Source organism: Scyliorhinus canicula, chromosome 11, assembly GCF_902713615.1.
Source record: "Scyliorhinus canicula chromosome 11, sScyCan1.1, whole genome shotgun sequence".
Lineage (NCBI taxonomy): Eukaryota > Metazoa > Chordata > Chondrichthyes > Carcharhiniformes > Scyliorhinidae > Scyliorhinus > Scyliorhinus canicula.
The window spans coordinates 3511375-3527061 of NC_052156.1; the positions used below are offsets into that span (position 1 = coordinate 3511375).

The window sequence follows — 15687 nt, forward strand, 5'->3', positions numbered from 1 at the left end:
AAAATATTGGGGGTTTCGGTCCAATATCCTCGGCACTGTTGGCATCTGGTTTGGGATCATAATACCATCTGAATCTACCATCAGTAACCCTCTGTTCACTCTATCACATGTTTATTTATCTATTATTCAAAGCATATCATCGGCATTAAACTCGTACCTACTGTGGGCGAATCAGGAGGAAAGGACGAAGAAATCAAAGTGCAGAGAGAAATAGGCGAAAGATGGGAGGGAGTGAGAGTTCGAGAGAAACAAAGGATAGAGACGAGAGAAAGAAATACAAGGAAACAAAGAGAGCGGAGGGAAATAAGACTGAAGTACCCAATTTTTTTTTCCAATTAAGGGGCAATTTAGCGTGGCCAATACACCTACTCTGCACATCTTTGGGTTGTGGGGGTGAAACCCACGCAAACACGGGGAGAATGTGCAAACTCCTCACAGACAGTGACCCAGAACAGGGATCGAACCCGGGTCCTCAGCACCGCAGTCCTAGTGCTAACCACTGTGCCACCGTGCCGCCCTGAAATAAGACTGATACAATGTGAAAGATCAGGATGGAAAGAAAAGAGAGAGAAAGAGGGAATAGCATCAGAGAATGGTTACAGGACAGAACGAGGCCATTTTGCCCATTGAGGCCAGTGAGAGAGTGGGAGGGAAAGAGACAGGAAGAAAGAGATGGAAATAAACAGAGAGAATGGTAAAAAGAGGGGGAAGGGGCAGCTCCTTGTTTAAATTATTACACGGAATGTGGGCATCGCTGGTCAGGCCAGCATTTAGTTCCCATCCATAATTGCCCTTGACAAGGTGATGGTGAGCTGCCTTCTTGAACCGCTGCAATCCATGAACTGTAGGTATACCCACTGTGCTGTTAGGGAGGGAGTTCCAGGATTTTGCCCCAGCGACAGTGAAGGAACGGTGATATATTTCCAAGTCAGGGTGGTGAGTGGCTTGGAGGGGAACCTCCAGGTGGTGGGATTCCCAGGTATCTGTCCTTCGAGATGGTAGAGGTCTTGGGTTTGGGAAGTGACAGCAGCCGGTAAAGGAGAGTGTGAGACTGTGAGATGGACAGCGCATCCTGAATGAAATGCAGCAGCAAAATGAAGGGAAAATGTATTTTTCTACCCAGTGGTAGCGTCAGGAATGTTGCAGAACACAAAGTGCTGGGCAGTGAGAGAGGCCGTTAATCTTACCATGCCATTTGTGATTACCACACGAGGTGCACTCCGGGGACTTGGGAATAAACCCTGTGGGTGTCCGCTGTACATGACCAATGTCTGTTCTTCCGTCATCTCTGACAGGTAGTGCATCGCCAATCTAAACTGCCCACAAGGAGATCCAAAAGGCACAATCAGCAGACACACAGAGAGGAGAAGCATTTCAGGAAACCGCTCCCACAACAGCGCAAGTCACAGATTACAATGAATACTCACACCAGGAACAGTTAATCACACTAGCACAGTGCAGAGTTCTAGCTCAGAGAGTAGCTCTCTCTTATCGCTGAAACAGGAGGTTGTGGGTTCAACTTCCACCCCTGAGAGCGTTACCCTGGTTCACTGCGGTACTGAGGGAATGCTGCGCTGTCTGACAACTCTCTGAATACAAAACATTTCTCAGCCACTGAGCTGGGGAGTTCTCCCTATTTTTCTGGCCAATATTTATTCTTCAAACGTCTTCACAAAATGCAGATTTATCACATAGCTCTGTAACTGCTTCTGGAGTGACGACTGAGTTAGATTTCCACTCCGCCTGTAATCCAGCTGCTTCTATCTCGCCCGAGTTTCCAACTCAGGCCTCAGTTATGCCTGCCTTTTTGAGGAATATCGCTCGTTTCAGTCCCACTCTAGCCTCCCCCCACAACTGCGAGTACATCAATAACTGTATTGGTGCTGCTTCATGCTCTCGCCTGGACCTGGAAAAATGCATCAGTTTTCCTTCCAATTTCCACCTCTGTCACATGGCCCATCGCTGGCACTTGCCTTCACTTCCATGACTTCCCTGTTTCCCTTTCTGGTGATAGACCTCTTACTGAGATTGCAAGATTGCAACAGTTACCTCGACCACACTTCTTCCCACCACCCCCCACATAGGGGCTGGTTTAGCACACTGGGCTAAATCACTGGCTTTTAAAGCAGACCAAGGCAGGCCAGCAGCACGGTTCGATTCCCGTACCAGCCTCCCCGAACAGGCGCCAGAATGTGGCCACTAGGGGCTTTTCACAGTAACTTCATTGAAGCCTACTCGTGACAATAAGTCATTTTCATTTTATTCATTAAAGGATCATCTTCCTCCAATTCTGTCAGCTCCAGCATGTCTACCCCTCATCTCCCCCCCCCCCCCCCCATCAGTACTCCGTGGGGACCACTTCCTCCGTGACTCCCTGGTCCACTCATCCATTGCCCCCACCTCCACATCCCCTCCCCACAGCACCTACCCCTGTAATCACAGGAGCTGTAACACCTGCCCCTTTACCTCCTCTCTCCTCACCATCCTGGCCCCAAACACTCCTTCCCAGGGGAAGCAGCGACTCACTTGTACTTCTTTCAAATTAGTTGCAGCCCCCTCTACAATGGGGAGACTAAACACAGACAGGGTGGGCCCTTTGCGGGACACCTCCGCTCAGTCTGCAAGCTGGGCCCTGACCTTCCACACACTTGCCATTCAAATTCACCACCTTGCTCTCATGTCTGTCCTTGGCTTGCCCCAGTGAAGCCCATCTGTTGTGGCTTGAAGCAAAACGGCGGGGGGTCCTTTTGTTGCCACACAGAGTTTAGCCAACTCTAATTATACAACAGGAAAGGTGAAGCCCCCTTATTGGGGGAACTCATATTTCCCTAAATCTGTGGGGTATCTAATTGTCCCTGCCCTGTTCGACCCGCGCAGGTTACAACAGGATACTCTGCCTGAGCGGGAACTCACTGCGGTGATCACCAACTCTCGGTCCCCATTGATCCCCCCAAGACAGGTGGTCCTGTGCTGTCTTGAAGAGACACATACAATGCAACCCTCCCCCTTTAATTTTTTAATACAATCTTCAACAGTAATCTGCTCAAACCCAAATTCTAAATAACATCATCGACACAAGTTAGACATTTCTAAATCGATGTAGCGATTGTCAATGATGAGATTGTGAGGCTTGTGTTTAACATAATCTTTCTACGAGTCAGCTTCAACTTCACACAATTCCAAATATACAGGGCCGGATTCTCCATCCGATGCGGGATTCGGGGAAACGGGATTGGCTGGAGAATCACGCATTAGCCGAAGGTCATGGCTGGCGCCGGGCGCCCGACAGAATGCCACGCTCCGCCTCGTCTGCGGCGTCAATGCGTTCTACTCCGCAGGTACAATAAATGGCGTTTGGATAGCATTAACGGCCTGACCCGGGATTCTCCGGGGCTCCCGTGATACTCCGCCTCTGCCAGGAGGAATTACCGATGGCGAGGGTCACTCCTGGTTTTAAAATTGGGAAACAAGCTGCTGAACATAGAACATTACAGCACAATACAGGCCCTTCGGCCCTCGATGCTGCGCCGACCTGTGAAACCCCTCTAAAGCCCATCATTCCCTTATCATCCCTGAGGGAGAGAAGAGTGAGGAGATGTTCCCAGAGGTAAGACTGTGGGCTGCTGACCCTGCCCATGTTAGGGCTGCCGGGGGGGGGGCATTCCCTCGGTATGGGGGTGACCAGGGGATGGGTGGTGGGGTCGGGGTGACACCCAGGACCGGGGAGCCCAGGCACACACCACCATTGCCGCAGCCAACAATGCAGCCATCTTGCTGCATACAGCACTAACCACCCACCGTGGCTCCGTGGTTGCACAGTGACAGCCGCCATCCCACCACCCCCCCTCCACCCCCCCCCCCACCACCCCACCACCCCCACCCTCCACCCCCACCCTCCACTCCCACCCTCCACCCCCCTCCACCCCCGCCTACCACCCCCAACCTCTACTCCCACACTCCACCCCACAGCCTGCACCGTCCACACCCACCCTCCACCCCACAGCCCGCACCCTCCACCCCCACCCTCCACCCACAGCCCGCACCGTCCCACATCCCACCCTCCATCCCCACCATCCCGCTGCCCTCACACCACCCACCCTCCACCAGACCCCACAGCCGGCACTAGAGTCCACTCCAAACCCTCCACACCCACAGCCCCCACTCCACTCCCACCCTCCACCTCAGCCAACCCCTGCCCTACACCCCGCCCTCCACCCCACCCCTACCCTCCACCCTACCCCCACCCTCACCCCCTCCACCCTCCACCCTCCACCCTCCACCCTCCACCCTCCACCCTCCACCCTCCACCCTCCACCCGCACCGTCCACCCCCACCCTCCACCCCACAGCCCGCACCGTCCACTCCCACCCTCCACCCCACAGCCCACCCTCCACCCCCACCCTCCACCCCACCCTCCACCCCAGCAACCCTGCCCTCCACCCCCGCCCTCCACTCCCCACCCTCCACCCCACACAGCTCGCACCATCCACTCCCCCCCTCCACCCCACAGCCCGCACCGTCCACTCCTCACCCTCCATCCCACAGCTCGCACTGTCCAGTCCCCACCCTCCACCTCACAGCCCGCACTCCACCCCCACCCTCCACCCTCACTGCCTCCACCCTCCACCCCAGCAACCCTGCCCTCCACCCCCCGCCCTCCACCCCACCACCCCCACCCTCACCCTCCACCCTCCACCCCAGCAACCCTGCCCTCCACCCCGCCCTCCACCCACCACCCCCACCCTCCACCCCAGCAACCCTGCCCTCCACCCCCACCCTCCACTCCCCACCCTCCACCCCACAGCTCGCACCGTCCACTCCCCACCCTCCACCCCACAGCCTGCACCGTCCACTCCCCACCCTCCACCCCACAGCCCGCACCCTCCACCCCCACCCTCCACCCACAGCCCGCACCGTCCACTCCCACCCTCCACCCCACCTCCCCTGCCCTCCACCCCCACCCTCCACCCCACCTCCCCTGCCCTCCACCCCCACCCTCCACCCCACAGCCTGCACCGTCCACTCCCACCCTCCACCCCACAGCCCACACTCCACTCCCACCCTCCACCCTCACTGCCTCCACCCTCCACCTCAGCAACCCTGCCCTCCACCCCCGCCCTCCACCCCACCACCCCCACCCTCACCCTCCACCCTCCACCCCAGCAACCCTGCCCACCACCCCCACCCTCCACCCCACCCTCCACCCCAGCAACCCTGCCCTCCACCCCCACCATCCACTCCCCACCCTCCACCCCACAGCCCGCACTCCACCCCCACCCTCCACCCCACAGTTCGCACCGTCCACTCCCCACCCTCCACCCCACAGCCCGCACTCCACCCCCACCCTCCACCCCCACCCTCCACCCCTACCCTTCCCCCCCACCGCCCCCTCATTCAACCCTTTTTTTGTCTTTACTTTAAATGCTGCTTCCTGTGCTCTCACAGGGTCTGGTGACATCTATTTACCCAAACAGGCAGTCTGGTGAGTCTTTCTTTCCTTCAGACTTTAATTAAAACCCAGTACTCGCAGATTGGCTGTGTTATCATCATCGATTGTGTCCTCATCGCCAATGTGGTGGCTTGAAGCAATACGAAGAAGCTCCTTGTGTAACCATACAGAGTTTATTGCTAACAAGGAACAATGGTACAGAGACCGGCTGATGCTGAGTGCCCAGGAACAGCGGCTCTGGTTGCTCCAGTCCTTACATTATCATTAGATGGCTACCAGATGTACTCTGCCTGAGAGCGGACTCCACCCACTGGGTGGTCACTTGCTCTCTGTCCCCGTCCTAACACCATTAACACTCCATTTGCATTGCGCCCTTGACATCTTTGTCAAATTTCTCCTGAGCTGCCACCTCACCCCGACCTTCTAATTTGTTCCACATGCCCCTTCCCGTCTGTTTCTCTCCACAGATGTTGCCATGTTCAATCAGCATTTTGCCTTTTTAGTTCGGATTTCCAGAAACTGCAGTATTTTGCTTTTATTTAAGTGTTTAAGAAAGGCTGAATTTGGGGTTGTGTCGGGTTGTGTCAAGCCTGAGGGGATACCCCCCCCCCCCACCCACCGCCCCCACCGCCCCCCCCCCACCTAACCCTAACCCTAACCCTCCACCCCAGGCTGCAGGTTGTCACTGCACGTGACAATCCTAACCCAATCCCAATCCACTCCTCAAGTCTCAACTTCACAAAGCTGTGCTGGAATTCGGAGACCCTGGCTGAAACCTCCAAAAACATCAGTTCTTGGCTCATTTCAGAACCTGGCTTTGCAAACACAGACTGTCAGCCATTCCTCTCAACCCTTAGATACAGAGTAAACCTCCCTCTACGCTGACCCATCAAAGACACTCCCAGGACAGGTACAGCACGGGGTTAGATACAGAGTAAAGCTCCCTCTACACTGTCCCCATCAAACACTCCCAGGACAGCTACAGCACGGGATTAGATACAGAGTAAAGCTCCCTCTACACTGTCCCCATCAGACACTCCCAGGACAGGTACAGCACGGGGTTAGATACAGAGTAAAGCTCCCTCTACACTGTCCCCATCAAACACTCCCAGGACAGGAACAGCACGGGGTTAGATACAGAGTAAAGCTCCCTCTACACTGTCCCCATCAAACACTCCCAGGACAGGTACAGCACGGGGTTAGATACAGAGTAAAGCTCCCTCTACACTGTCCCCATCAAACATTCCCAGGACAGGTACAGCACGGGGTTAGATACAGAGTAAAGCTCCCTCTACACTGTCCCCATCAAACACTCCCAGGACAGGTACAGCACGGGGTTAGATACAGAGTAAAGCTCCCTCTACACTGTCCCCATCAAACACCCCCAGGACAGGTACAGCACGGGGTTAGATGCAAAGTTTGAAACTGGTCTCCCTCTGAGTGAAGGGATTAATTTAGTGTTAGTTTCACTGAGCAATTTTGTGTTGTAATCTCCAGTGTCTGGAATGGGTTTTCTCTTCATGGATCACAGCCAGCATCTGTTCAAAGATCAATGACCCTGTGGATCTTCACCGTACCGATGCTGAGTGCGTGCGTTTATGGAAAGAATTGGTTTGGAATCAAGCCAACATTGCTGAATTAGTCGCCGAGTCCTTATTGCTGAGTGTCTCCTGTTTGAAATGCCTATCAATGAAGCAGCCTAACTCCATCAGAGAAATTCATCCATTTTGCATTGACTTGCCTTATCTTTTTAACATTCCGAGACTACACCTGGAATATATAAAGATTGGAAATCGTTCCACAGCTGCTGACCTTCGCTTCATTTTTACTTCGGTTCCACATTAAGCACATTGGCAAGAAAGCTTATCCCTCTTTTGCTCCGGAATGTTGAGCATGCAGCATCTTAAAGGGGTTGTTCTTGAAAATAAACTTGTTCCCAGGTTGTGGCATGCTCGTTCTGCCCTGGTGTTGTTTTTCCAGTCAGGGTACTGAGCACGTGGTGTGTCAAACCCGGTGACGCACATTCCCCCCTCGGTAAAGGTCAGCTTGCCCAGAACTCTGCTGCTCCTCAACCAAACTGGTCCCAATCCCATTCACTCAATGCCCTCTCTGACCCACACTCGTTCCCTATATACCCCAATTTCAGTTTTATCGTTCTTGTTTTCGGGTCCCACCCAAACCTCACCCCCTCCTGATCTCTATTACCTCCCCAGCCTCACAACCCTCCCATATATCAGTCCTCCTCCAATCCTCTCATGCATCCCCATTTTCATCCATTGGTAGCTATGTCTTCACCTGCTGAGGTTCCAGCAAATATTCATGGCTGTTTTCTCCATCTGTCCCTGAAACCCTAACCGGTTCCTTCCCCGTGCAATCATTCTTCAATTCCATGCCCTCTCATTCTTGTCAACAGTCTTTTGTGTGGAACTTAATTGAATGCCTTCTGGAAGTCCATGTAAACAGCATCAATAGGTATTTCCTTCTGTTGAAAACTCACAGGAATGTGTGTTTTATACACAGGAAGTAGTTGATATAAACAGCAGAAGTCCATGATGGTGTCAAACCTCCCGATAATCACCGGGCGATAGGTTTAACTTGTAGTGGTAGAGTCTGGGGTTAATGTGGGACAGGGTACAGTATCACCCACACAGTGCAGTAAGAAGTCTTACAACACCAGGTTAAAGTCCAACAGGTTTGTTTCAAACACCAGCTTTCGGAGCGCAGCTCCTTCCTCAGGTGAATGGCGAGGTATGTTCCAGAAACATTTATATAGACAAAGTCAGAGATGCTGGACAATGCTTGGCATGCGAGCATTTGCAGGTAATCAAATCATTACAGATCCAGGGAGAGGGATAATCACAGGTTAAAGAGGTGTGAATTGTCTCAAGCCAGAACAGTTGGTAGGATTTTGCAAGTCCAGGCCAGATGGTGGGGAGTGGATGTAATGCGACATGAATCCCAGGTCCCTGTTGAGGCCGCACTCATGCGTGCGGAACTTAGCTATAAGTTTTTGCTCGGCAATTCTGCGTTGTCGCGTGCCCTGAAGACCGCCTTGGAGAGCGCTTACCCGGAGATCCGAGGCTGAATGCCCTTGACTGCTGAAGTGTTCCCCGACTGGAAGGGAACATTCCTGTCTGGTGATTGTCGCACGATGCCCGTTCATTCGTTGTCGCAGTGTCTGCATGGTCTCGCCAATGTACCACGCTTCGGGACATCCTTTCCTGCAGCGTATGAGGTAGACTACATTGGTCGAGTCGCACGAGTATGTGCCGCGTACCTAGTGGGTGGTGTTTCCACGTGTAATGGTGGTATCCATGTCGATGATCTGGCATGTCTTGCAGAGATTGTCCTGGCAGGGTTGTGTGGTGTCAAGGTCGCTGTTCTGAAGGCTGGCTAATTTGCTGCAAACAATGGTTTGTTTGAGGTTGCGCGGTTGTTTGAATGCAAGTAGTGGGGGTGTGGGGATGACCACACCCCCACATCAAACCCACACAGTGATGTAAGAAGGCACATGACCCAAAGCCAGGGCCAGTCTAGAGATAGACGGAGACGTGTAAAGACCTCGAATGGAGTCCGAACCATACATGCATCTACTGTAAATATCTTCATAGTTATGACTTGTTGATTAAGACTTTCCCTTTATCAAAACTCTAAAGTTTACTATCTGGTGCCCGAAACAGCATCCGGATCAAAACGTCCTCATAAGGATACTGAGAAACTTCTGGATTGTGCCTAACTCGGACTGAAGTGACTAATCCTGGGTAAACTCACCAAAAAAAACACCAAAGAGAAAGCTCCAGAGACAGAAGAGCCTAGAAGCAAACGAGAAAAAGTCAAAGTTTTACTCGAACAGAACTCGAATATTGCACCCTCGTGGTAGGCCCAGCTTCAACAGGCAAAACTCGCAGCCTGCAAGGGTGAGGTAAATGTCTTCAACCCCAGGCCAGCTCGTCCCGAGGAACTCCTTTGAAGTCGGGCAATCAGAAACATGTTTGGAAGCAACTCATCGCTAAACCCAGTCCGAGAGTCTCAACACTGAATCCAGCAAAAATAAAATTATTGATAGCTAATTTCATCCACTCCAGGTGCCTCGTGATTGTCCAAGTTTCCACATCTCCAGCTCCACTGGGATTCAACCATGGCCCAGAGCAGTCTTGGACTGGACTTGGACTCTTTGGAGGAGAATGTTTTGAACATATAATGTTGCTGCCGACTTCAGGAATAGATTCTGCAGACCTGCAAACTAAAGCCTTTCTTACCCTAGCAAGGCAATCCAGCTACTGAGACTGAGACATGTCAGCAATACTGGATCATCCTGACCATTTCATGGAGTGAAAACCAACCCTGACCTCACTGTTTTCAAGTCACAGAAAAAGCAGGGACAATCCGTCAGGGAAAACAGGCCCCGGAAGCATCCAGCAAAGTGACTTGGCAAAGCACAGGAGAGATCCGTGTCCTGCGAGAGCTGCCCAGAGCTTCCACTGAAAGAGACATTTTGGCAAACGGTCCATGTCGGAATCCCTGCACTGCACCAATAGCTCAAATATCATCCATTAGGTGGAGTGAGAAAGCCCAGGCGGCGCATTCTTCTTGGGTGAGATCAGAGAAGGCGGCTCTTCATTTTGGAATTGCTGACTCTCCCGGGTAAACAGTCAGCCAAAAAAATGTTAAGATTGACTCAGGGGGCCTTGTCTCCTTTCAGACAAGGAGTCAGGACTGAAAGAGCTCCACCTCCAAATGATGGACACTTGGCGCCAGGCAACAGGAGGTCTCCGCATTCCAGTTAAAGGCAGCCTGCAGGTTATTCTGCAGGCCAAGAACAAAACCATTCAAGTGATTCGCTTTGTGTCCGACATAACGATTACTCTCTGATCAGCCCCAACGCCTGCATCGAACTTGGGGCTCCGGCAATGAATTGGCAAAGTCAAGCAGCAAGGATCTGTCTCCAAGTTCAGATGAGAGTTCCTGAAGCCCTTCATGGGACTGGGCCACCTTGGGATGCCTCTCAGATCACACTCAGGGGTTATTCCAAACAGGTGGTGCCTCTTCACTCTGCAAAACCGCCTCCAAACGCTCATGGAGGAAGCCTATTCGATGCTGGATGACATGATCAACATGGGAGTCATTGCCCAGTTTGACAGTATGGTGCTCAGTGATAATCCTGGTCCAGAAACCAAACTACGTTTATGACCCACTTTGGCAGATTCAACTGTCTGTCCTTTGGTACCAGAGCCAGAGATATTCCAGCACACAATGTCAGACGTGGAGGGTCTTTAGGGATAATTTTCCACAGGGATGATGTCCTTGGTGTACAGGGTCACGCATGATGAACAAGACTTACGGCAGTTCTGGAGCAACTGTAAGAGGCAGGGCTCAGGTTGAACGATGGGCAAGATTTTCCGTACCCGCCCTCGCAGTGTGTTTCACAGTGGCCACTGTACTGAGCCAGGATCTTCCAGTCTCGCCACTGTCAACAGGGTTTCCCATCATTCGCATGCCTCTCCACCTGCCGAAGGAGGCCACTGCCAGAGGGACAAGAACATCTCACTGGTTGGAACAGCCGGAAAAAATGGGCCAATAAATAAGAGTTCACCACAACCTCCATCCACTTCCTGGGTCAGCAACCATGGACCCACCCAAAACCAAAGTGATCATGGATTTCCCCTCTCATAAGAACATAAGAACTAGGAGCAGGAGTAGGCCATCTGGCCCCTCGAGCCTGCTCCGCCATTCAATGAGATCATGGCTGATCTTTTGTGGACTCAGCTCCACTTTCCGGCCCGAACACCATAACCCTTAATCCCTTTAGAACATAGAACATAGAACAGTACAGCACAGAACAGGCCCTTCGGCCCTCGATGGTGTGCCGAGCAATGATCACCCTACTTAAACCCATGTAACCCGTATACCCGTAACCCAACAATCCCCCCATTAACCTTACACTACGGGCAATTTAGCATGGCCAATCCACCTAACCCGCACATCTTTGGACTGTGGGAGGAAACCGGAGCACCCGGAGGAAACCCACGCACACACAGAGAGGACGTGCAGACTCCACACAGACAGTGACCCAGCCGGGAATCGAACCTGGGACCCTGGAGCTGTGAAGCATTGATGCTAACCACCATGCTACCGTGAGGCCCCATAAATTTAGAGTATCCAATTCATTTTTTCCAATTAAGGGGCAATTTAGCGCAGCCAATCCACCTACTCTGCACATCTTTGGGTTGTGGGGGTGAAACCCACACAGACACTGGGAGAATGTGCAAACTCCACACAGACAGTGACCCAGAGCCGGGATCGAACCTGGGACCTCGGCGCCATGAGGCTAAAGGGCTAACCCACTGCGCCACCTGTCATTTCCTGCTTTTATTCCTGCTTTATTCGTTATGCTTCACCGGGCAAGGAATTCCATAGATTCACAAAGCATTTGGGTGAAGAAGTTCCTCCTAAACTCAGTCCTTAATCTACTTCCCCTTATTTTGAGGCTATGCCCCCTAGTTCTGCTTTCACCCACCAGTGGAAACAACCTGCCCGCATCTATCCTATCCATTCCCTTCATAATTTTATATGTTTCTACAAGATCTCTCTGCATCCTTCTAAATTCCAACAAATACAGTCCCAGTCTACTCAACCTCTCCTCGTAATCCAACCCCTTCAGCTCTGGGATTAACTCAGTGAATCTCCTCTGCACACGCTCCAGTGCCAGTACGTCCTTTCTTAGGTAAGGAGACCAAAACTGAACACAATACTCCAGGTGTGGCCTCACTAACACCTTATACAATTGCAGCATAACTCTCCCCTATCTTTCATCTCTGGCTGACCTCCACCTCCTCCAAGGGATGGTCAACCAGCTGGAAAAATTGATACCTCACTTGGCACAGGTGACGGACCCATCTGCTCTAGAAAAACGGGTGCAGCATTGGGATTCCCAGCACAAGCAGGCGTATCGAGCAGATGTTGGTCTCCACTGCATTCATCCCATTACAGCCAGACACAATCCACCTTATAACGGCAGATACTTTGTCCACAGACCTGTAGCACACTCCCGCTCTCAGACCACTACAGGACAGTGGCATGGTGGTTAGCACTGCAACGTCACAGCGCCAGATTCCCAGGTTCGATTCCCGGCTGGGTCACTGTCTGTGTGGAGTCTGCATGTTCTTCCCGTGTGTGCGTGAGTTTCCTCCGGGTGCTCCGGTTTCCTCCCACAAGTCCAAAGATGTGTAGGCTAGGTGGATTGGCCATGCTAAATTGCTCCTCTATTCAAGTAATTATCAAATGCCTCGATTGAACCTGCCTCCATCACACTTCCAGGCAGCACATTCCACACCCCAACCACTCAATGTGGGAAAAAGGTTTCTCTCACATCGCATTTGCTTCTTTTGAAAATCACTTTAAATCTGTGCCCCTCTCGTTCTTGATCCTTTTACGAGTGCAAACAGTTTCTCCGTCTACTCTGTCCACCCCCCTTATGATTTTGAACATCTCGATCAAATCTCCTCTCGGCCTTTACCCTCCAAGGTGAACGGTCCCAGCCTCTCCAATCAATCCTCATAACTGCAGTTTCTCATCCCTGGAACCGTTCCTGACAACCTCTCCTGCTCTCTCCCCGATGTGTTCACATCCTTTCTACAGTGTGGCTCCCAGACCTGTGCACAATATTCCAGCTGAGGGCTAACTTGTTTAGTTGTTAATAAAGATTTGCTGCCAATATACTGTAGACTATAAAGCCTACTTCATGGTGTCTAAAGCAGGAGTTTTCATACCTGGGCCCAGTTACTGAAGACTTGTCCATTCCCTCCATATGTAACCAGCTCCTGGGGAAACTGGAACCAAAAATGTTAAAGCAAGTCAGCTCGTTCTTTGATAACATCCACAGTTTAATTGAGTTTAAATTTGAAAATGTAGACAGTTAAGAAGGAGAGTGAACAGTCTCTCCTAGTGGGTGGGGCTGCTGTAACTTTACTAGTTTACTGGAGCCAACAGCTAATCTGGTTTTAAACAGTTCCTGAAGTATGGGCTGGAGTAGGGGGAAATGTTTAGATACATGCAGGTTCGAGATTTTGCCAGGAAGGCGATACAGAACTTCCCAGAGGAGCCGGCCTCCACATTGCTGGAGGAGGTGCTGATGACAGGGGGACTGGAGAAGGGGGTAGTGTCAGCGGTTTACGGGGCTATTTTGGAAGAGGAGAAGGCACCACTGGAAGGGATCAAAGCAAAGTGGGAGGAAGAGTTGGGAGAGGATATGGAGGAGGGGTTCTGGTGTGAGCTGCTCTGGAGTGTGAACGCCTCCAACTCGTGCGCGAGGTTGGGGCTGATACAGCCGAAGGTGGTGTACAGAGCATATCTCACGAGGGCGAGGATGAACAGATTCTTTGAGGGAGTGGAAGATGTGTGTGAACGTTGTGTGGGGGACCCCGCTAATCACGTTCAAATGTTTTAGGCCTGTCCAAAGCTGAAGGATTACTAGAAGGAGGTTTTTAGGATAATCTCTAAAGTGGTGCATGTAAAACTGGACCCGGGCCTCCGGGAGGCCATATTCGGGACCAGCTGGGGTTGGAAAAGGGTGCGGAGGCAGATGTCATAGCCTTCGCCTCGTTGATCGCCCGAAGGTGGATCCTGATGGTTTGGAGAGCGGCCTCTCCCCCCGTGCCCTGGCGTGGCGGGGGGACCTGTTGGAATTCTTGACTCTTGAGAAGGTTAAGTTTGAACTGAGGGGAAGGATGGAGGGGTTCTACAATTCATGGGCATTATTCATTTTGCACGTTCAAGAACTGAATAACATTGAACATTAGTTGGGGTGGGTGGGTGGGAGGGTTGGGGGGAGGGGGGCTGTGTGTGTTAATGGTGACTATGGGTGATTCCTGATTCCTTTTTGTCATTTGTTTATGTTAACATGCGGCTGATGTTTGGGGTTTGGTGGGAGGATGGGATCGTTGTTATTGATATGGGGATTGACATATTTGTTACTGATTATTGTTTATTGTTGGGTGTAAATTTGGGAGAAAATGTGAAAAAGGAGGAGAATAAAGAAATATTTTTTAAAAACAGTTCCTGAAACAGCTGGGGTAGAGTTTGAACCAGCACAGAGTGCCAGCAGCAGTGAGCGGAGTTGGCAGTTCAGTAAGTGAGGAGTTTGGTGAAGAGGGCGAGGGAGGTCTTTCTCTTTCTTTTCTTTTCTGTTGTCTTGTTTTCCTAACTGTGTTTACAGGTCAAAAAGGCAGTTATACCAAAACCCCAAAAAGCTGGAAGATTATTAAGGGATTAACTGAGAAATACAAGGGATAAGATAACAAGTTAAAGAGAAAGAGGCTAAAGTTAAAGTAAACATATCTTTTCGATTAAGTAATTAGCAAAGTTATCGCGTAGGACTCAGTAATCCAAGTTTAAGTCATGGCAGGTGAGGACAGCCAAGTGGAATGCGTGACCTGTCACATGTGGGAAGTCATGGACGACACTGACATCCTAGATGACCACATGTGCAGGACGTGCTCCCGAATGCGGAAATATGAGCTCCGGGTTTTGGAACTTGAGCGGTGGCTGGAGAGACTTTGGCACAAGAGGCTGAGTCACATGGACAACGCATTTGTAGAGGTGTTCATACCGCAGCTCAAGGAACTTGAGGAAGAAAAGAAATGGGTGGCCACCAGGCAGTCAAAAGGAAGCAGGCAGAGTGTGTAGGCGTCCCCTGGGGTCCCACTCACAAGTCAGGTTTCCATTTTGGAAGCTGATGGAGGGCGGTCCAGGGAGTGCTGACAGAGCCCAGCTTCTGACACCTGACTGTACAAATAAGGCACGATCTGGTTAAAGTAGACTAGGATTAGCTACTTCTGGATAAATCTACAGCAGAACAATGGGTTGGGGGGGGGGGGGGGAGCAAAATAGAACTGGTGAGAGGCCCAACTTGTTCCCTTCAGGGTGAAATGTAGGAGCAACAAGTCCAGACAATCCTGAATGTCGAGGAATATTCAGGACTGGACAGGAAGGAAAAGAGAGGCCTTCAACAAAGGGAGAAAATTGACAGAGGTTCATATAGAGTGGAGAAAGTGCGGGGGGGGGGGGGGGGGGGGGGGGGGAGTCGAAAATGCAATTGGGAGGGCAAAGAGGGGGCACAAAAAAGTGCTGGCAGCTAAAATGAGGGAAAATTCCAAAATATTCCGTAAGTATATCAAGGAGAATGAAATAACCAGGGAAAGGGTAGGACCCATTAGGAGCCAAGGGGAACATCTGTGCGT

At 51.5% G+C, this 15687-nt stretch overlaps 1 protein-coding gene across 2 annotated transcripts in view; it reads right to left on the bottom strand.

Moving 5' to 3' along the window:
• Positions 1-15687, bottom strand: part of uroc1 (urocanate hydratase 1) — a 138200-nt gene that overhangs the window by 92573 nt on the left and 29940 nt on the right. For both annotated transcript variants that reach the window (XM_038812118.1, XM_038812119.1), the window contains exons 4-5: positions 13219-13278; positions 1188-1316 (exon numbers count right to left, since the gene is read on the bottom strand). In XM_038812118.1, coding sequence (XP_038668046.1) covers positions 1188-1316; positions 13219-13278 — 189 coding nt within the window. The remainder of the gene's footprint in view (positions 1-1187; positions 1317-13218; positions 13279-15687) is intronic.